A 23517-nucleotide genomic window follows, 5' to 3' on the forward strand; every position below is an offset into this window, starting at 1 on the left:
CCGACTTTGTCACTTCAAAGTTCAATATCTCAAAAACGGCTGAACCGATTTTGATAAAGCATATCTAAGAACCATTGCTAGAAGACGTACTTTTAAAAAATCGCATTCAAATCAGTCCACCCGTTTAAGAGCTACGGTGCCACAGACAGACAGACAGACACACAGCATACAGACTCACGTAGCGGTCAAACTTATAACCCCTCTTTTTGCGTCGGGGGTTAAAAACTGAATTAACACGGCCAACTTGCAATAAGTACTTAACTTTTTTGTTCGTGGTTGTTAGTTTGTATTTTGAGACTCATTATCATCATCATTCCAGTCTATAACGTCCCACTGCTGGGCACAGGCGTCCTCTCAGAATGAGATGGCTTAGGCCGTAGTCCCAGTTACCGGGCCTAGTGTGGATTTAGAACTTGTAGCTCTATTAGTAAACTATAGCGTAATGGTGCCGTTTTTAGGGTTACGTAGTCCCAAAACCTATACGGGCGAAATCATAAATCTGAAACGTTGGTCCATCCTTCCCTCTGGCCTTAGCTTAGAGTCTGCTAATGCCGGAAAGCACAACTGTAATTTTGCTTGAGTATATGTATAATTATGTACACTATTGTACACTTGGTGCACCGACAAGGTGGCAAAATAATTTAAAAATAAATATTTTAAGGTACCTACCTCCTCTACACTTCTTAACTCCTGATAGTTCTATTCTTCTTGTTATTAGGTCTGTACTTGTGACGTACTTGTTTACTTGCATTTTAAGGGCAGTGAAGCAATGCGTAGGCTCCGATAACCACTGAACTGGAACGTTTGTCCCCGGCATCTTATTTGAGTTGTCGTGCGCGACTAACTAGGTAGCCGCCTGTTGCTTTTGCATCTAATTTCTTAACTATCCCATTTATTTTTTGCCTTTCGTTCCCGAAGGGTCAATAGTCTTATTGCCCTAGCTCATGCATCCGTTTCTGCCTGTGCCTCTATCATAAAAGGAAAGTACATTTAAAAAAATTTTGCTATCATGCGTTGAAAAGTTTACATTTTTAAAAAAGTATTTTGCATCATTAAAAATTCTGTAAGTCATTTCTCAAGTAGCTGTGAGCACTTACTATCTTGATATCGACTTACTTGCACATTTTCCTTCCATGTAAAAATTTCAAGAAATTTATATCATAAATTGCTCATTGGAAAATGAGCAATTAAAACGCATACAGGTAAAGGCTAACTAAGGCATTCCCATGGGATCCTATCTAAGTCTAAATTTATAATCCCTACCTAACAACCTATAATAGGGAGTATCTGAAAAAATTAGAAACGTTTCAAACTTTTTATATCAATAGGAATAACCTTTCTAATTAACAGAAAAAAATATAAGATTTTTAACTAGCATCAATTAATTTAAAAAAATGAAAGAGTTTTACCGCCAAATTACGACAGTCAGGTTGGTTACGGGTTGTTCCATAGTCTAGAATAAAAAACATTAAAAAATAATTTGTGTCTTTGACTCGATCGTTTTGACAGGTGACACTCTTTGCCGGGCCGAATAATACTGACATGGAAATATTGACCCTGTTTTTCATGTTCACGCCCATAGAAATTGACATGAGCTTCTATGGGGTTTGTAGATGAAAAACAAGGTCGGTATTTGGTCACCTGTCATAAAGTCAGACACATAAATTCTTTTTTAGTGTTTTTTATTCTGGACTATGGAACAACCAGTAACCGACCGGACTATCGTAATTTGGCGGTAAAGAAAACTCTTTCATTTTTAAAATAAATTGATGCTACTTAAAAATCTGATATTTTTTATGTTAATTAGAAAGGTTATTCCTATCGATAAAAAAGTTTTAAGCGTTTCAGACATTCCCCATTGTCTTATTACAACGTTCCACTATGTTGTTCTCAGGTAAATAAAGAGGTCGGCTGTGATCCGTCCGATTCATGTTCTTAAACCGAGACGACGTGATTAACTTTAAGCTATGCAAGCTAAACAAAACAATAGAGGAATCCTCAAAGAATTTCTATTTAGGTATGATAGGCAGTTTGTTTACTGAAGTAGATAGTCAATTGCGTCCATGCCATTTCCAGGGGTTTAGTTATTGATGTTGCAGGTCAAGTACCTAATTTCTGATTTATTCAATTACTGGATTTATGTTAGGTACTTTAATTTTTCATAGGTTGGTGTTGTTAAGTTGATTGCGTCGAGTGAATTAATTGATTGTTTATACATTTTTCAGCAGCATACAATGCGATGAAATAAATTTTGATAGGATTTGAATTTGTTGCAGATTCGACACTTGCATAATTTTTTGTTGAGTTTTCATTAAATTTATCATTTATGTGTATTTGATGGCCAACTCAAGTCCTAATATACAGTGATTTTACATCTCTACAAGCGCATGTTCTCAAAATTGAATTACGAGGATTCCAGCCACTGAAACAGACAGTAACGATGCCATGGAGTAACGCCCACCTTCCTGAGCGAGCTGAGTGGACTCTGGAACACACGGAGCATACGGAAACAATTTAACGCCCAGCGATCGGCTATATGAAAGTACTTGCACCGAACCGCTATGAAATTGATCGATACAATACAATACAGTGACTCTTTATTGTACACCAGAAATACTCGTAGTAAGCGATACAGAAAACAGGTACACAGAAAGAAAACTACAAGGTAAACAATAGCCGGCCTTATCGCTTAAGAGCGATCTCTTCCAGGCAACCTTTTTTACAGAAAGAAGTAAGAATTAGATTACAGCAGGTGGTGCATCAGCAGTAGTTAAGAATATCAAAACAATAAAAATACATCGACACGCAAATAACATAAGCAACCGTATATAGGTAAACAATAGGCGGCCTTATCGCTTAAGAGCGATCTCTTCCAGGCAACCTTTTTTACAGAGAGAAGTTAGAATTAGATTACAGCAGGTGGTGGTGCATCAGCAGTAGTTCGGAATATCAAAACACAACCAAAATACATCTACACGCAGATGCATATACATAAGTAACCGTACATATTAATACACGTCTAAAAAAATATAGGCAGAGGGAAAAACAGCAACACAGAAATAAACTATGATAACGCTAATTTTTACCAGACGATAAAAGTGGTAGTGGCAGTGACTGATCTAAGTTAAACTGAGTCCACTTTTCTCGCGATGGAAGGTGAGCACAAAGCGGAATAAAAAGGAAGTAGATTTGTTTTTGTTTTATTTATTTAAAAAAATACCTCATCTCACACAGAACATTTAAATATACATAAGGTAAACGTCCGAGTGCTCGACACGCTATTTCTAATGACATAAGATTAAAGATGACAACTATTGGGACAGTGACGAACACTCGTACGTTTACTTTACCTATTTTGAACTTTCAGATCTATCTACAGTAATGCATCATTACAACGGGCCATTGGTTCACAGCCAAGTTTTTGTGCATTTTCTTTTCAGAGTAAAATTGACTTAATTTACACAATCACTACTACGGTATTTGAGTAGTTTTATGTTTATAAATTAAAACTTCAAAATGCCTGCGAATAGAAAAACAATTTTTACAAATAACAAAAAAATGGATAAAGTAAGCAGTGAAAATAGAGCAAAAATACATACGCTTGCCATAAGGTTACACGTCAGAAAAAAATAAAAAATAAAGTTTATAATTTAGATAAACGCAGTGTTATCCTTTAACGATAACCCCATCCATGATCAACAGACCTCTGTTGCTTGTTCCTATTATACAATAGACCATGCTCCACCCTCTCAGCAAGCTCCTCGTGAATCAACCTGAACCATTTCAAAGCCCTTTCCTGAAGATTAATACTGGCTTTTCCCAGACTGTCCACGAAATTGCCGATCAGTCGTTCTCTCGCACCCTCAGTCAAGTTGTCATAATGGCGGGCCGCTTGATCGAAACTAAGCGAAGAATCTTGCACAATCTCAATAAGTTCACCTTTATTTACATCTACGTATGGTACTGGTCCATTGTATGTGTTGGGGTAGTAAGAAGGAGAATCATCCGTCTTCTCCAAATTAAATAAACCATTGATGTTATACGTGAAACTTCGGAATGGGCAGTTGATCGGTATGTTTTGAAAGTTTGCTCCTAACCTGTAGAGTTGCGCGTCACGATACGACAGCCGTCGAGATTGAAACAACTGGTCAGGAGCGCCTAAGATACCCGGTACTAAATGGTTCGGACACATAGCTATCTGTTCAACCTCGGCAAAGTAATTCACTGGATTCTTGTTAAGTACTAACTGGCCTACAGGTCTTAAAGGGTACTTGTCTAAAGGCAGTATTCTAGTTGTATCAAATACGTCAAAATCAGCTCGTTTTACATCTTCTAAGGATAAAACTTGGACGTATAGTTGCCAGCTAGGATAGTCCCCGTTGGCTATAGCGTTGTACAAGTCTCGGATGGCGTAGTCAGGATCTAAGCCGCCAATTCTAGTGGCCTCAGCAGATGTCAAATACTTGAACCCTTGGTTACTGACTAGATGGAATCTGACGAAACTATAGTTTCCGTGTTCGTTGATGACTTGGTACGTATGGATGCTAAAACCTGGCATATGCCTGTAAAGGAAATAGAAAAACATTAGTGGTGATTTGATGGCGGTTGTAGTAAATTAAAAAAGTTTTGTAGTAAGTAGATAAAATACCATTAAATACTAGGTGCTATCTGAAGAAACAATAAACTATAATGATAATTTTCTTGGACGTAGTACTAGTAGTTAAAAAGACAAGATAGGCATTCAAGTTAAACTTCAGAGTTGTTGGTTGTCTTGTCAACCATTAGGTGTTTTGTCATTGATTAACCGTGTGTCGAGGTGAAGTACTACCTCTATATTCCAATTTATTGTTTCTGTTACATGAATTATCTAGTTCAAACATAAATATCTATATCTTACCTGTAACCATCTGGAATCCCTTCATCTCCGAATCTATACATGAGGAAATGAAAAATCTCCGGCCGCAAAGTGAAGAAGTCCCACCGCATGTTATCATCGGTGAGGAAGGTAGCCGGGTTCCGTCCCTGGGCATTAGCGAAAGTCGGGAAAAATAGGGGGTCTTTAATAGAGAATACGGGGAAGCTGAGACCGACGAGGTCAAAGTTACCATCTTCGGTGTAAAACTTGACGGCGAAGCCTCTTCCGTCTCTAGTCGTATCAGACCCTCCTATATTGGGTATTGTTGTTGAAAATCGGACCGCAACAGGAGTCTTTTTGTTGATCTGGTTCAGAAACTTGGCTTTGCAGATGTCAGTGATGTCATGGGTTACCTGTAAGAAAAGTATTACTCTTAAGTACAACAGGGGAACAATAGCGAAGTATGATTTAAAAATTGCCATGCTAATGCTTATATCGACAGAAACACAAACACCACCGGATTTTACTAAACCATGGCCATTCCCAAAACTTAGATCGTATCCTTCATTATTGTTATATGAAAAACACCCGTGTTAAACATCTAGACTTAGCGGCTAAGATTTTGTAGTATAGACGGTAGGATTATTGGGATAAATCGTAGCCTATATGTTATTTTATAGGTACTTAGGTCCAGCTATCTACATACTAAATTCAATTTGAAATAAAATTAAAAATGAAATGATTCTGTTTATGATATATTGATTGATTGTGATTTAATAAATTGTAGATACATAATAAAACAAATAAAATCAATCATCCGTTTTAACGTGAAAGAGAAACAAACTCAGACGCAAGCATGCACTCACTTTCCCATTGGCACTATCAGTAAAATTAGTCATAAAACGTCTAGTAATAATGGTCTACCTCGAAATAGCCGGAAGCCCCAGCTGCGTTGGCGTGGACGACGCGCTCGGGGATCCGTTGTCGATTCAGATGGGTCAGAGTCTCCAGCAGGAACTCGTTGGTGATGATCCGACGGTTCAGAGACACGTTCGCGTCGCGGTACTCCACGGGGGCGCCGTTCGATGTGGTGAGGATTCCGATGGGTGTCTGTGATAAAAAAAAAAGATTCAATTTCGTGGCTGAATGGGGAGAGGCGCAGTCACGCAGCGAGATGTCTCTTGGCTGGACATTTCGACTCCCATTGGGTTGCCAGTAATGACGACTATAGCTTTTGTATAGTCGACTAAAGTTTTTTATCATTTTTGCAAAAGTTCTTTCTATAGATTAAAACAATTACGCTGATTGTCACATCAACTGTAAGCCTAACTCAACGCTAATAGAGAAAGTTTCGCGACGCCAGATATAAATAGCATACGCAAAACTATAAGTAGGTATCTGAAATACTACGAGATTTACGGTAAGGGGCAACATCCGTACCGGGCTCACGGGGGAATTACAATCCGAGCCCTCTCAGTCCGAGGGAGGTGGCCTGTGGGCAGCGAGATATTCAGGCCGAGATGAGTGAAACTTTGCTTTTGTTGTGACGCTTACCCCTGTTTTTTCGGCAAATTTGACGGTCTGTTGAGAGGCTAAGTCTTCGTAATACTTGTCTACCGCCTCTGCGCTGCTGCCTGCTGCCACCGCAACGAGAACCAGCAGTCGGATGGCCTTTGCCATCTTGGTAAAGTCGGCATTCAACGTCATGCCAAGAGTACTGGAAATCAATAAGGTATTACTTATTACAGCTTGCAATAAAATAAGATAATTAAAAAAAAAACAGGAAACCCACTGCTTTAAAAAAACCAAAAAATATAATTGTTTAGAACTCTGTTAAGTAAATAAATTAAGCTCAACAGTCGGGGCCCATTCAATATCTTGACGTAATACCTACTTGGAAAATTCCACACAAAATACAAAATCATTAGAGAAATATTACTTGTTTAAAATGGATAGTATAATTAATAGTAAAATTATGGTAAATTAAATTAACAATCATAAACAAAGTTGACGTCCAAATAACAATCATTGAGTGAGCGGCGCTTGGTGAAGGCGATTACGGTACTGGGCACAGGCACAGTTAAAAAATAGACACAAATAGTAAAACAACCAGAAATGTTAAATTAAAATATGACATCGCTATTTATACTATCTTTCGCCACGCTAAATGGCCCAGACTGATGAAAATTAAACACCAAAAACAATGAAAATTACACGTTTTCAATAATATTTCTCAATCTGATGTGAATGAGAGTAAGATATGTAAGGATTTTTTCGTAATGGTTACGGAATCCTACTCTGGGCGTACGACATGCTCTTGGCCGGTTTCACAAGTTAATAAGGCTTTAGTTGCCACACCAACTTTCTGTTTGGCTCTAATTAGCAGCTTATATTGGATTATTATGGCCAGTAAAATAATCAAAATAAATAAGTAAAGCGCAAAGAACTAATAATTATCTTCATTTGGTAACAATTGTACAATCAGCGATTAAAGGTGCTGCCTAATTAGTTACCTTTTTATAACTTATAACTTCCGCAGAACGGAACTCTTCGGCGGTTAATGGCATCGACTTGAAATTCGGTAGGTATGCAAATGTAGTTTGGGTGACAATGCAATGCTTTACAAAGTCAACAAAAAAACCTTGAATTAAAAATGAATTTTTTACCATAAATTTATTACATCTTCATCTTTTTACTGTTAACTATAAAAATATTTTTACCTAATGAAATTAGTGTATCTGTCGGCGGCCGAACGTAAAATCCGCCAGATCACGAAATTCCTAGACATATCATGAAACGCCGCCATTTCATGATATGCCTAAAAGTTGGCTAGGCATATCACGATGTTCCTGAGAAATAATACGGCAGATCGATTAGAGGAAAGCATTCGTCGATATTCCTAGCTCTATACCGGGCACATCGTAAAATAGTTTCTTTTTTGGCCACTGGCGCTGCGTATGCAATGGCGGCCGTGACCAGCTGACCGGCCGTGTTTGTTTACCGCGTGAAAATGTCGGTGTCACAACAAAATGATCTTAGAACCGAAAATAGTCATTGAATTCAAAATAGAAGCACAAAAGCTAAGCTTTTGAACATCAACTCCATTCTTTTTATGTGAATCAAACGGATTCTATGCACAATGTGAAAAAACCATGGACGTCTGCCCGTATTTTAGAGGTTAGTATTTTGTTGTAGATCGATAAGAGCAACGCATTCGTTGATATTCTTAGCTATATACCGGGCAGATATGCCGAAAAGAACAAAAAATTAAGGTACGACGTGCGAAGCGAGGAGTGGTAAGTATTAATTGTGATTACGACGTACAAGCGAGCGAAGCGAGCGTGCCGCGGTAGCGGCCGGCGAAGTGCCAGACCCGATATGGCGGCGTTTCATGATAAGCCTAGGAATTTCATGATCTGCCTAAACTGGCCAAATCATGAAATGGCGGCGTTTCATGATATGCCTAGGAATTTCATGATCTGCCTAAACGTCACTAGGCAAATCGTTAAACGGTGAGTTTTGAACGATATGGCGGATGTCCCTTAGCCAATTCATGAAATGGCGGCATTTCACGATATGCCTAGGAATTTCGTGATCTGGTGGATTTTACGATCGGCCGCCGACATATGCACTTAGTTTAAAGTTAAAGTTTCACGTGATACGAGTAATTTGAAAAATTGTAGGTATCTAATCTATAAAAAAAATGAATAGCAAAATTTCATTTTAAATTCACCAGGAGCTTTAGAGCTGTGAAGCTATTCCATGGTGTGAAGTTCCCGATTCACACTGGGCCCACGGGAGAACTGCGCAGCTTCAGCCCTCTTATCCTTCTAATTCTACGCGTTGTTGTGGGAGGCATATGTGCCGGTGATAATGTGATGATTAAAACTATCTACTTGCAAGATCGTTTATAATGAGCTGCATAATGCTACACTCTTGCTGTAGTAAATACCATTGTTTGCAATGCTGGACAAGTTAGTAAATAATTTGGTAATGTCTTGGATGAGTAACATGTTAAAATCACTCACTGGGATTACGATTAGATAAAGAACACGCGATGTTCTAGCAACTGGCACCATCTCTAAATAAAGCGGCAAGTGAGCTGTGGGTTACTGCAAGTAAGACAAACTTAGAAGGAGTGTAGTAGGTATTCTACCTACTAATAATACCTTTATAAACCAGCCAAGTGTGTGGAAAGTTGGTTAATTATTTGAATATTTGCTTGTTCCTATTATGTCAGTTATGAAATAAATATTTCTTATTCTTATTCTTATTAGTGCATGACTAGCCACACGCGAACATGTCGAACCACACGCGGTGCAGAGTTTGCTACTCGGCAAACTGAAAGACATTAGTCCAGCGACTTTTATAGTAGATTATTGTCGTGGCCTGGAAGTAGGCAACTGCTGGCTGAGTATGAGTATTAAACGGACGAGCTTGCGAGTCCATTTAACTAATACGAAGCCAGCAATTGCTATTCCAGCCGAGACTAATATAAAGCTTTTCTCAAAAATGGTGAATAATTCTGAAATAGAATAAACTTTTTCTCAAAATATATTATAAAATTTAATTTTATTCCAATATTTTTCATATGCTTTCCCGCCTTTTTTCATTAAAAATAAACTGCAGGTGTATTTTTCCACCGAAAACACCACAAGCTATTTCAGACCCAATAGAAAAAGTCCGGAGTTCCAACAAAATATCTGATACCGGCCATTAGACTTGACCGGCCATTAGAGCTGTATACGACTTGTGCCAACATTTCCATGGCCTTTTTAACTTAAAAAAAAATGTGACTGATTGCAAGCGCGCTAATTCATTATTGTCGAGCTAGCGCACCTGCAATCTTTTTAACTTTTTAATTTTTCGCTGACCATAAACTATGCACTTCACCTTCTGATATGTAAAGAATAATGTCAACTTTTACGGACATTTTTGAGAAAAATACTTAATTAGTGTAGGTATTTTATTTCTATTGTACTGTTATTGTAATGTTTTTCGAAGAAGCAATGATGTTTGTAGCGTGACAGGCGACGTCAATACGGTATTTGACTATTTTTATATGTATTATAAATTAAAACTTTACAATGCCTGTTATCGAATAGAAAAACAAATTTTAAGCTACCTTTACAAATAACAAAGTTATAAAGGTTTGAAATCCAAGATTAAACAGCGAAAGACATACTGGCATGTGACGTCACACGCCAGTACCGCCATACTTGCTGCATAGAGAAAAGCGTTTGAGAAAGAGACAGGTATATAGATTTTTCAAAAAATCACTATAAATCCAATTTTTAACTGATTTATGTTTTCTCTTCGCTAAACACTTTCTGTGTACCTATATTTTCATAATAATATATAAGACATGGCAAATTCAGGAGTAGTCAAATACCGTATTGGGGCTTCACTTCACACATAAATAGGTAAATATTTTTAGGGAACCATCCAAAGTGGCCCGTTGTTTTTTTCTCATTGCGTTCGGAACTGGATCACAAGCAAAACTCGAAAATTGGCATAATTGGCGGCATGATACCTACCTGCTTGATTCGACCGTCAATGACCGGCATGGGGTTTTTGAAAGGTCCTGTTTGACTTATTTTGGCACGAAGGTCGACGAGCTGAGTATTTCCTGTTCTTATTTCCAAGACTTACCAGTACAGTCAAGTGCAAAGATATCGACACGGCCAAAGTTACAAAAATATGTATACACTATTCTTCAATCACCAGCATTTTTCATCATCATCATCATCATCCCAGCCTATATACGTCCCACTGCTGGGCACAGGCTTCCTCTCAGAACAAGAGGGCTTGGGCCATAGTTCCCACGCGGGCCCAGTGCGGATTGGGAACTTCGCACGCACCATTGGATCGCTTCGCAGGTTGTGCAGGTTACCTCACGATGTTTTCCTTCACCGCAAAGCTCGTGGTAAATTTCAAATGTAATTCCGCACATGAATTTCGAAAAATTCAGAGGTGCGAGCCGGGGTTCGAACCCACGACCCTCTGCTTGAGAGGCGATAGGTCAAACCACTAGGCCACCACGGCTTCATATTTAAATATGGTTGTGAACGATAAATTATCAATTACTGAGGGATTAGGGTTGGTCCTGCCCACGGCTCCTGCATCGCCCAGTATGTTATCACGCTTGTTTACTTTTCGTCGCTATGCAAGCGTCAGATGCTCACAAAACGAGAAATAACAATCATCGCGTGGCATTGTCTTTTTCGACGTCACATGAGACTACAATCATCTTTTTCTCGCATCATTTTCGGCGTGCTTAATAGCACAAAACTATCTCTTTTAATACAATATGTAGTACGTATTTGGAACTTAGCTATTAACTAGCTTCGCGTTAAACTCTTTCCTTGTATGCCATTATTTTAAACCAAATTAGCATAATAACGAACATGTTATGCTAATTTAACGCTTATGCGCGCATTAGCTTTACTGAACTGATACATAAAATATAGAATAACAAACTAAATGAAACTGGTTTTGAGGAAAAAATATAAAAAGCGCTTTTTAAATGTCGATAAGTTTTAGGGGTCATGTACCTCTAAAGATAATAACAGAACCTTTATACGATCACTCACGTGTCTGTTTGTATATCTGTTGTCTGTATGTCACAGCTAATTTACTCTAAACTGCCTGATGAACCGATTGTGTAATACTCGTATGTATGTATGTATGTGTGTAAATATTTTATTGTTAAACACAAAATAATACAAAAAGAAAACAACAAAACCAAAAGAGCACAAAGGCGAACTTATCCCTAAAAGGGATATTTTCAAGCTAACCTAAAAAAAAGAAATATATATTTGGGGACCACTTTGGTGGGGGGGTTATATTTAATAAAAACTATACCATTTATTGAATCAGGCGTTACTTTGCGGATGTCCATATCAATGAACTAAAATAATTAACAGGAAGGAAGGAAGGAGTCTAACATCTGGTAGCATGGTGTACGGTTGTGTTGCTCTGAAGATGAGCTCTGGTTGAGTTCGAAACGCGTCAGTGTAGTGTGGTGGTGATAGATGGGTTTGTGTGATTTGTGTGTGTTCTTACAGTGTGGAGGTGGAGGAACCGCATGAACACGCATATTTTGCATAAACTTAGCTATCATAAAGTCGCGGGTGAGCCAAGAAATTCTTTTAGTTCATTAAAAACTATATACCTAGGTAGGTGCTTAGATGTCGCGTGTCATAACAAATGAAAGGGCTTGTTGTGGGAATCTCAAATACATATTTATTTCATAATTTTAAGATCCTTACTAATATTAGTTGACCGCCACTTCTCTTTAAGTACTGATCCAGCACGACAAATGGAGATACTCGCGGGAAAGATTAGCGAGTGGCAGAAGCGTCTAGTAGATGGACGCCAAGCGAGCGCACGACCAAGCTTGGTTCCATTCCAGGCTTTAAGCCTTGTTCGGACTAGGCTAGTATTTTAGTCTAGTGGCGAGTAATTTAGTAGCTAAACGTGTCTGAACACCAAAAAATTAGTCGAGTGGATTAGTAAGTAATTTAGTCGAGCCAATCCATTTCATTCTTTTTTTTTTAGTAGTCTAGTAGCGAGTAGCACCCCCCACCACGCGTCCGTGCTCACTCGGCCGCCGGCTAAACAAGTCCGAACCTGTCGATTTAGTCGAGTTCATTAGTTGACGTGAAGAAGAGTACCACTGACTTGTGAGCTTTACTCGACTGTAATGCGAACGATTTTTAGGCAGTAGCGAATAGTTTAGCTACTAAATTACTCGCCACTAGACTAAAATACTAGCCTAGTCCGAAAAAGGGTTTAGCGTGCAGGACCAGAACATTTGAGGGTGAAGTCCTCTCTTGGAAATCGACCGCATCTTATGCCCGTTGTGCGGTCGGAGATGCTCCCGTAGGTACCAGGCATGTTCAGCAACCACTAAGTACTTATTATGCTTGAATCATCTGTCATCTAGATGCAAAGGCCTTTGATGACTGATATTTTAAATGCGAGTGAGTAGGTATGTTTTGCTTTTAAAAACTTGGTACATAAGGTAATATTACAAGGAGCGCTCAGAATATTTTTTGACCACTATTTAGGATTGAGTCTGATCGATTTCACGACTTTATTAGTTATTATCAAAGAATATCATAACAAGTTTATTTGTTTACTTCTAATGGATTAATTTAAAACCGAATCATATTTTTAACAGTCATATTTTTCAAAGAATTATATATATTAGGTACTTATTATATTATTTGTTGTTTGACGATGATTATGATGGATTCGGATGACGCGTTTTATACACGTTTGGTTTTACGATTAATGAGTTTTTTTTATTAATGTTGTAATTGCACCATCAATCCAATAAGATTAATTAAACACATGATGGGATAAAAATCTCAGTCAGTCGTTAACCCGGTTCAAGCTTGACAGTTCCATATATTTTGACTAGATACCTAGTTTGACGTTAATAAACTAACTTTACCACTAAATCGCGATTTAATTTTAATTAAATGAGCTCCAACATCGGTGTCTACTTACTAAAAGCTGGACACGTAGAAAGCAATTTTTTTATGGATCGAATTTAGTGTAATAGCGACATTTAAAATAATAACAAAATTGTCTGCATTAACAAAATTTTCGTCACTTAATAACAACGCTAATTTCCCAAGTCACACAACAAAGTCTAAATACGTTTAATTTGTATCATTAAACAATACAGACATACCTCAAGAATGTTCCCAGCGCTGGTTCGCGCAGTTTTTGTTGACACAGAGGCTGTGACACTGCACCGGGACAGACCACTGTCACCCACTGCCGTCGGCAGTCAACAAGGAAATGAAACCAACGTTCCCAGGCAGCTTGTATATAGTAAACACGCTGCTGGCCACGCGTACGCTCTACATTGCACGGTCACCTTCACCACACAGAGCTCTAGCTCGCTGCACGCGCGATGTAACATTAACATAATTTTTATAAGCAAAAATACGTCATAATGTGCTTTTAAAACAATTGAAAAACTTGCTCCATACGTAGCGGTAACACACACGCAGACACGCGATTTATGTCCTTTTTGCTCCCATTACGTCCCATCCCTTTCTTCGACGTTATTATTGTATTATTATTATTATTATCTGCGACATCTCTCTCATGTTTAGTTTAGTCCAGCTTTATTCTCTTGTTTTCTTGGTTGCCCTGAAAACCAGCGCCATGACTGGAGAAATTCAGAGACATCGGCATTCGCTGAGTGGCATCTACTTTGGGGCACTGTTAACTGCTGTTATATTTAGATTAATGTTTAATGTGCAAACTTTTTTTACAGCGAATAAATTGATTCTATTCTATTGTTCTAATAAGTTACAAGACTTCTTACTTTTTCCATATACTACAACCGGGATTTAATGCGGTAAAATAATTGCTGAGATTCCCTTGCAGTTTCTTCTTTCCTCGGCAAAATGTACCTACGCTGTGTGGGGTCACTTAAGATGGTTACTGTCGTTACTGACATAAACAGACAGACAATTAAGATTTTCATAATTTCATATTTCTATTAAATGATATTGACCCGGATAACTCACGTCTTAAATCGAGTTTAGCTCGACAAGTTTCGGGCTAATCCGTAGCCCTTCTTCTTAGGAGCAACGCGACTCGGCGGCTGCTGCAACGCACTGCCAGGGCAGATTAGCCCGAAATTTGTCGAGCTAAACTCGATTTAAGACGTGAGTTATCTGGGTCCATTTAATATGAGTGAATCTCACGGTAGTTTAATGTTTTAAAAAAATCTAACTGTTACATACGGTGTATGGATGGGGTATGTACATACATCTTTTATAATGACGAGACTAGGATTACGTCTTTTGATTGGATTGACATAAAAGTTTGATTTTTTTCAATACTTCAAGGAGTAGGTAGCGCCTGGGTAGCGCATACCCTGTGTAGCGCTATATCCATACTATTATAAATGCGAGTGTGTGTGTTTGTATGTTTGTCCGTCTTTCACGTCGAAACGGACCGACACATTGACGTGAATTTTGGTATAGAGACAGTTTATCGGCCCGAGCGTGACATAGGCTACTTTTTATCCAGAAAAAATGCACAGTTCCCGAGGGAACAGCGCGCGATAATCGAATTCCACGCGGGCAAAGCTGCAGGCAAAAGCTAGTTTAATATAAATTTCCTGAGAAAAAAGGGGTTTTGACAGATGGGCAGAAAAAGGGTTCCATTTTTCGTTTCTGATAGATGATTCTCTTTTTAACTGACTTCAAAAAGGAGGAAATTCTCAATTCGACAGATGTTTTTATAACTTTTGCCCTCTAAATGTGCCGTCTCAGTCGTAGGTACACAACTGAGGATTATCGTGGCTCTCACAGCTGAACTCGCCGTGACAAAGCGGTCCCAGCGGGATGGATGCAAATCAGGCCCGCACGTGTTGTCGACTGTCCGGCCAGGCTATGCTGTCCTGGTAACCAGGCCTCTGCATGCCAATACACCTGTAGTTGTAACTCATGCCTCTACTACATATTGGGACAGGCCGACTCCGGAATACGAGTACGCTGCGACAATCAAACATTTCATGTGTAACAGTCACTCAAGCATCTTGACGCTTGTCACGAAGATTTTTTGAAATAACCTAACCTAACCATAAAAAAATCATTTTTAATATAAGCTTTTTTAGCTGACTGTACTTTTTGTTGACTGTACTTGCAATGTCACCCAAACTACATTTGCATGCCAAATTTCAATTCGATGCATTACCTCTTGAAGAGTTCCGTCCTGCGAAGACGATCCTGGCCGGACTACCAGAATGTCACTACTAGATTATTGTATTGTCACGCGATTTACATAAGTATTTCAAATTTCAAGTCAACCTGACTACTGGAAGTTGGTCATATTTAACTTGCAAGATTTGATTACAGACAGACAGACAACGGGCCAGGTGAAACTAAATAAAAGCTTGTAAAAAAACCGCGGCAGGTACAGCTTGCACGAGCCTACGAAGCAATCCAATGACGTGTGTGAAGTTGCCAATCCGCCACCCGGCCCGTGATCTATGGCAGCAGAGGGAGGGAATGAGGGTGGGAGGGGAATGATGATGATTAGTCACAAAAAAACCAGGTAAGTAATTTTCTATAAACTTTATTTCATTTAATCCCTGTCTTAAATAGTTCCAGAACTTTTCACTTTTATCTTACCTACATCATTTTTCAACAAATTCTTGTCAGTACACAGTTTTCAAAACAAAATGTGCGAGCATCCTTAGTAATACGGTATTTGACAACTCCTGATTTTGCCATATCTTAATATTATTATTAAAATATAGATATACAGGTAGTGTTTAGCGAAGATAAAATTTAAATCTGTTGAAAATTGGAATTATAGTGTTTTTTTTTAATCTATATACCTGACTCTTTCTCAAACGCTTTTCTCTATGCAGCAACTATGGCGGTACTGGCGTGTGACGTCACATGCCAGTATGTCTTTCTCTGTCTAATCTTGAATTTCAAACCTTTATAACTTTGTTATTGGTAGCTTATTAATTGTTTTTCTATTCGATAACAGGCATAAAACATATACAAAAGAGTCAAATACCGTATTGTCTGATATGGGTAAGTGCATGTTACTTCACCAGCTGTCTCAAATACCATGGAAATACATAAAATTGTCTTTAATGGCATAAAAGTTTTTTTTTACAACAACAACCTTCGTGGAATGGGATGGTAATGAAAAATTTAAGATTATTTCACTAGGTATGTCTTGAGACACTGTGCACTGACTGTATAGTCGTAAAAAAATATCTCTAAAAAATAGGTAAAATATTATAAAAAGAAGCAGCCACACCTAGACATCTCTTATGTAGCGAAAATAATAAAACATTATTTAAATTTAAATTAATAGGCAGCAATACTGATATTTATAGCAGTGACACTCATATAAAACCAGTCTCAAAGAATATTTAAATAAAAATTAAAAAAAAAAAAAAATATCTTGTTATCTGATAAAAAAACATTTTTATATATTATTTTACTACATTGTGTGTTTTGTGATACATCTTAATTATTTGAATGTCGGTGTGGCTATTCCTTTCGACAAAACCACTTTATCAAAACCACAACCGTAGTGCAGAGAGATCTATTTAGACAGAATAGAGCTCAAAGCAATTCAGTTTAGTTTTAAAGAAGAATGTTACCCGACGAATGGCATGTCTAGTATATTTGGCTATTGCAGTTTATAAAAATCATCAATTTTAGGCTAAAAAATTGGCCGCAATCTGTAATTTATTTAGATAATTCAAGTAAGGCGAAAATAAAATAAATACTTTAAAACTCTGACACAGGTAAAAGAATTAGAGATGGCAATTATTTCCTAGTCAATTTAGCTACTATAAAAATATATTGTATACAATATCATTTTAAAGCGATCAAGTCTTATCAGTAGCCACGAGTAACACTTGCCTGCGTTGGACGAATGATTCCACACACTTTTTAACCGACTTCAAAAAAGGAGGTTCTATGTTCCAATGTTTGTATTTTAAATTCAGTCATTACCATTTATAACAGGATAAGCAACCTTTTGTCTCATTACCGTCTAAGAAATTTCCATTTACCTACCAACTTTTCCTGCGGAAATAAATCGACTATTCTATTCTATTCCACAAATCAACACCGCCTAGGCATTTTTAACTTAAATTTCAAATGAACCATTTACTCTTTCTTTCAAGGTAAAGAAATAAACGATTTTCTTAAAAAGTGCCCTTGATCTTTCAAGACAATTTATTGTCATTTTAATATGAAATAATATTACAAAAGTGACCAAAAAAAATACATTATTTATTTATGAGAATTAATAGTAGTTTTGATTTTGAATAAGGAAACCCTAAAATTTCATCAATTTTAAAGATGAATAGATAATTTAATAAAGACTTGATACTTTCATAAACATAACGTAACTTGTCGTCAGCTATCCTGGCCATGGATGGTAATGACTTAATTTAAGCAGTAAATTCACTCGGATAAAATCAACTTACTATCTAAATTATAAGCTCATACGTAAGCAGAATCTTAAAATTAGTGTAAATTAATATATTCGCACTAACCAAAACTTTTGAGCACGACGCCGTTCTTATACTTTAAGTAGGAAAGTAAATTATAATTAATAGTTATAGCGCGCTCAGGCTCATTAACATAAAGGTCATAAAACTAATATATAATAATAAAATCATTACCTTCATTTACTTTACTATTAATATATTTTAAAATTTTATTTGGAAATCTTTAATGTACATTAAAGATGCTATAGAGTCCAAGATGTTATACGTCAAGCAATACAGCCTTTTTTTCGCAAAGCGGGAGTTGAAATCCATTTAAAACAACGTAGATCGTGAAAGGTAATGATTTCGTGTATAATTGGTATTTTAAGAGGCGTACTCGAACCTGTAAGTATCAAATACGTCGATTTAGTCAACAGTTACAACGCAGTTACTTATTTAAGAAAACATAACGAGGCCCTGACTCAATCTCGTACATGAAGTTTTATGAATCCACTTGAGGATGTAAAGCTAAAATGGATATCCGAATTTTAACGAGGTTGAGTCAAAGACCCGTCGATAATGAAATGAATAACTTACGCCAATTTATTGTACACAAATTATAATTTATAATTAACACAGGTCCAAGAACTCTCCAGACTCGTGGCTCGACTGCCCTCCATTCAAAAACCTATCTATGACCGCACGCGGAAAACGTTCGAAAACGATTCTAAAAATACCGCGCAATCGTCATCAGAAGTAAGTGCCTTGTCTCCAAACTGTGTTCAAAAATGTATTAACTTTAGCAGAACTTTCTGAGACGTTTTGAGCACCTTTGATGATTAAATACGTAATGGCGATTGCACACATCAAAATTTAACTCGTAATAAGACATTCACGTTTTACCTTGTTTTTTGTTCGACTGGTTCGTTGTTAGGAGCAAAGCCGGTAACATTATTGGTTGAAATGAATACTCTATGAGAGCAAGAATGCTGCGGTTAATTCTTTAAATTAACTGGAGAAGAACAGCCCAGGTGTCTGTCAGATATGACTATCATTATTTTGAATAACTAACGTTTAGTAGGCATAATATCCCGGGATTTATCTTCTTGATTTTTAGTAGTTTTCAAACAAAAAACAAGGTAGAGTACTCATAATAACGATGACAACGTTATGACACTTACCACAGTTATAAACCTTAGTCACTACCTACTCGTATTAATAGCGATTTCAAACCTTACGTTCTACCACGTTCCTGGTAATGAAGTAAACAGTGTAACGCCATCTATGATTTTAATGTAACATTAAAATGAGTTGGTTATGATTTTAGATTTTAAGTTAAATATTGAGCATTACGTATTATTAACATTTGATAAAAAGCACCTGTTCTTATATTACAGCGTATATTTCGATACCTACACAAATAAATATTACATAATATTTCCTTTTATCATGCTAAGAGCTTCAAACAGGGGAATGCGAATTGGCACATTTTGATCATGAGCAGGAAGTTTACGTGATACGTTCATATTTACAATTAAGTATATGATGTATAATTTAAGTAATACGTGGGCATAAAGCATTAATTTGTTAGTTGAATTCAACGCCACCTGGCGCGTTTAGTCTGCACTTTTTCGTTGGATTCATCAAACGACAGCGACATCTCTGATGTGATCCTAAATACTGGATACAACCAGTTGTAATTTGGTTTCATTTGTAAATAAACAGGTGGCGGTGGCACGGAATTTACATTTTATATCATTTGGTAGAAATAAAAGTTTCTTACGCTAGCGCTACACTTCGAAGTTTGTGTTCGGGTATCATTCATTTCGTCCCCGTCGCCTATGTGATATACATTTTAAAGTGCATATTTTTTGCATTGACGGATGTTTTTACAAACACGGCGAAGTGTGGTGCAAGCGTTGCCTTTATAAGCACGATTTGGAACTGAACCTTAATCAAGATTATAAATAAATAAATCGAATAATAGCAACCTTAATAATACAAAACGTTTCGCTGAACACTACATCTTATAGTTTACAAAAGAAAGCATAATTTACAGGTGAAATCAAGCAAAAATTGATTTACCGCGTGCGTACTGCAACGGGAACAGTAAACAAAATAATAATTGCGCAAACCATACGCAGTCATAATAATTTAATGGTCTAAAGTATTAAATTTTGGAGAAAACAGACGTTCTAGTTTAACTTCACATTCAATAGAATGGATGTTAGTATGTCGGTCAGTCGTTAGTCGTTTCGTTTTTATTTTTCCGTTTATTTACTATAAGTACTAGCTGTTGCCCGCGACTCTGTCTGTGCAGAATTCGCTTATCGCTATCCTGCGGATACCTAATATGATTATTTCCGGGATAAAAAGTAGCCTATGTCCTTCCTTGAGACTTCAACTATCTCCATACCGAAGTTCGTCTAAATCGGTATCAACGGTCGAAGCGTGAAAAGGTAACAGACAGACAGACAGTTACTTTCACATTTATAATTAGTAGGGATATTGCTGGTGCGAATATTTAGTAAGAATCTAACCGCTTTAAGCGAGCCATTCTAATATATTTATTTATTTCGGGGATCTCGAAAACTGGCCCAGTGTTCCAACGATTACGATGAAATTTACAATGGAGTTTTCGGGGCGAAAAATTGATCTACCTTGGTCTTATCCCTGGCAAAACGCATTTTTTGAGTTCAAGCGTCACCCAAGTACTTCAATAAAACCGGCCAAGAGCGTGTCGGACACGCCCAAAATTGGGTTCCATAGTCATTAGGAAAAAATTAAGTAATATTTTTCTAAGGATTTCGTATTTTATACGGAATCTTCAAAGTTTAGGTATATTTTATACCTTAGGCTGCTATTTAAGAGTAAAACTAGTAATAATTCTCAAGTAAACATAGCCGTTATAAGATTGGTTTTTTGGAATCTTTTTGTATTTTTTATTTCAATTCCAAATTTTTTGTTACTTTTACGGTCATCCCGTAAAACCTATATCAAAAATACAAACTGAAATATAGATGCACAGAAAAACCAGAAAAATAAGACCAGCGCTGGGAATCGAACCCAGGTCCTCGGCATTCGGAATTTCAGTTTGTATTTTCGATATAGCCGTTATAGTTTTCCTTGAAAGTTTGATATACTTACTACCATCCTGAATTTTTTCAATTTTTTCCACCCACCGGTTTAGATTTTAGAGGGGGGGACGCTCGATTTTAATGAAAATTTGCACTTTAGAGTTTAATATTTCGCAAACAAATCACTGAATCGAATAATCGTCTGTGCAAACCCCTAATGGTTTTAAAAGACCAATCCAACGATACCCCACACTATAGTTGGATGAGAAAAAAAAAATCACCTCTTTACGTCTATGGGAGGTAATCTAAAAAAAATTTTTTATTTTTTTTATTGTACCATTTTGTCGGCATAGTTTACATATATTCGTGCAAAATTCCCTGAGCAAAGCCGCGGACGGACAGACAGATATGGAGAATTTATAAGGGTTCCGTTTTAGCCATTTTGGCTCCGGAACCCTAAAAACCACTTGAACACGTTTAGTGATCAGGTGATACCCATAGCTTAATTTATTGTTCCAGCTGGAGGAAACACGCGATACATGTACCCAAAATTCATAAGATTAAAGCAAGCATCTGCATCTAATCAAAAGAAACTAGGTAACTTAACTGTCAAACTTGCATAAGTTTAATCAATATTGATATGAAAGTTGCAAACGCAATAAAGATTTACAACTGTCGCTGATTTATTATGTTCTAGCTGTAAGCGATAGCATATTTTAAATGATATCGATTTTCAGATGTGCCAGTTTAACAATCTAAGTTTGGAGCTTAAAAAATCTATGTTTAAAATGATAAAATTAAACTATAAAGTACCTAAGCTGTTAAAGTCTAAGAAACTCAATCCTTTACTTTGCATTATAAAATCATCATTTATACATATTACATACTTATTTTACATTTAATTACAATGTCTATCTAAGAGCTATCTAGTTCGGCAAAACGTGATTCGATTATAAGAGGATGAGCACATTAATGTTTATAATGATATAACATCGTCTATAAAAACGATACAACTCGGCGTATACTTTACAATATTTTAACAAGGCTGGTAGATTTCATAATCGTTTAATACTAACAAGTAATATACTTTTTTGTGCACTGGTGTCACAGATATTTGCTATTTTAAAGTCACTACATTTAAAGGTTTCCTGTTGCCCCAATTAGCAATAAATTTCTCATTAAATATAATATATTAAAAGGTATGTTTTCGTAATTGTTATTTTTTTACAGCTTTTTGATATAGCAGGGTCAAAGGCCGTCAGGGCTACATTAAAGCTAGCTGTTCTAAATATTGTGAATTCCTTATATTCGTCCATATTATAACAACATTCGAAGTTTTTGTAGTATTTCTCATCTCATTAATAATCTGTTGTATAGATTTCCTTGAGGAAATCTGTCAAGAGGCATTTTAATATTATACACTACATTTAGCTCATGTTTAAATATACTGATTGATAGCTCTAACTACACTTCAACAAATACAAAGTCTATTTAAAAAAAACATGTTTCAACATTTTAAAGGGCATCATTGTTTCGTATTGTTCTTAGTCCTGGTATTTTTATCTTTTTTTTTACTTGCTATTTCATTCTGCGATACAAAAACGTATATTGAACATGGGAACACACTTAGCTATTCGCAGTTGAAGCAAGCCACGTGCGGTTACCTGCGCTGTCTCTTTCTCACGTGATAAACCAGAAAAGGACGGCACGTGGCTAGCTGCACAGAGATGGGCTTACATCAATATAACTACAAGCCAGCTCTTCACTTGGCCTGAGTTCGCGTTTTGGTCAATCGCAATCAAATGACAGCTTTTGTATTCGAGATCTGTCATTTGATTGCGATCGCGAGCGCCAGAAACATTAGGCAATACGGCCTCAGATTTGTTATGATATTCAAAACTATTACCTACGTCTAGTTGATATTATTTTCGCTGAAAATTGTATTACTTATATGTAAAGATTACAATACCTACAAGGACTCCTCACTGAATATAATAATAATAGTGAGCAGTAACATACACAGAGAAAAAAGCAAAAGGTATAGATGTAGTCAAAAAGTTTTAACACAGACTAAGTAAAAATCAAACTTATGTCAATGTCATAAAGACTTTGACATGGATGTTTTTTTTCTCACTTGAACTATAACGAGCTAAGATTTACAAGGTAGTTTATAATGTATTTTAGTCATTATACTCTTCAAAGTTCTAATTTTGACGTGCTCTTTCACGCCAATATTGGAGCAAAAGAGCCAATTATCAATATATTATTTTGTTTTGAAAAAAAAATGATTTCCTGCCAAGTTATTTGCGGCGCATTCTTCTTGGCAACGATGGTCTTTCCGAAAGCGATGGTAGTTTCAAAAAAGTGACACGTAAAAGAGCCCGTTGCAGCTTACAGAATAAAGTTTTGATTTTTTTAACAAGTGAAGAGCTAGCTGGTCGTTGGGGCGATTGGGCCAAAAGGTTCTCGAGTGGAGACCGCGGCTCGGCAAGCGCAGCGTAGGACGTCCACCAACGAGATGGACGGATGACCTGGTTAAAGCTGCGGGTTCACGGTGGATGCAAGTCGCTTCCAAACGAGGC

At 36.9% G+C, this 23517-nt stretch overlaps 1 protein-coding gene across 1 annotated transcript; it reads right to left on the reverse strand.

Annotated features, from left to right (window-relative positions):
- Positions 1 to 3187: 3187 nt before the first annotated feature.
- LOC141433602 (catalase-like) lies at positions 3188 to 13692 on the reverse strand. The gene is made up of 5 exons (XM_074095716.1): positions 13560 to 13692; positions 6410 to 6572; positions 5780 to 5965; positions 4898 to 5268; positions 3188 to 4562 (listed from the first exon to the last, which is right to left on the reverse strand). Exons 2-5 carry the CDS (start codon positions 6560 to 6562, stop codon positions 3674 to 3676), a joined length of 1599 nt encoding a protein of 532 aa, XP_073951817.1. The 5' UTR covers positions 6563 to 6572; positions 13560 to 13692; the 3' UTR covers positions 3188 to 3673.
- Positions 13693 to 23517: the final 9825 nt, after the last annotated feature.

Source organism: Choristoneura fumiferana, chromosome 12, assembly GCF_025370935.1.
Source record: "Choristoneura fumiferana chromosome 12, NRCan_CFum_1, whole genome shotgun sequence".
Taxonomy (NCBI): Eukaryota; Metazoa; Arthropoda; class Insecta; order Lepidoptera; family Tortricidae; genus Choristoneura; species Choristoneura fumiferana.

Coding starts and splice junctions, on each gene's coding strand:
- LOC141433602 (XM_074095716.1), bottom strand. CDS start 6,562: ATGACGTTGAATGCCGACTTTACCAAGATGGCAAAGGCCATCCGACTG. Junction 5,966..6,409: donor AATTTGCCGAAAAAACAGGG/GTAAGCGTCACA, acceptor TTTTTATCACAG/ACACCCATCGGAATCCTCAC. Junction 5,269..5,779: donor GGGCTTCCGGCTATTTCGAG/GTAGACCATTAT, acceptor CTTTTCTTACAG/GTAACCCATGACATCACTGA.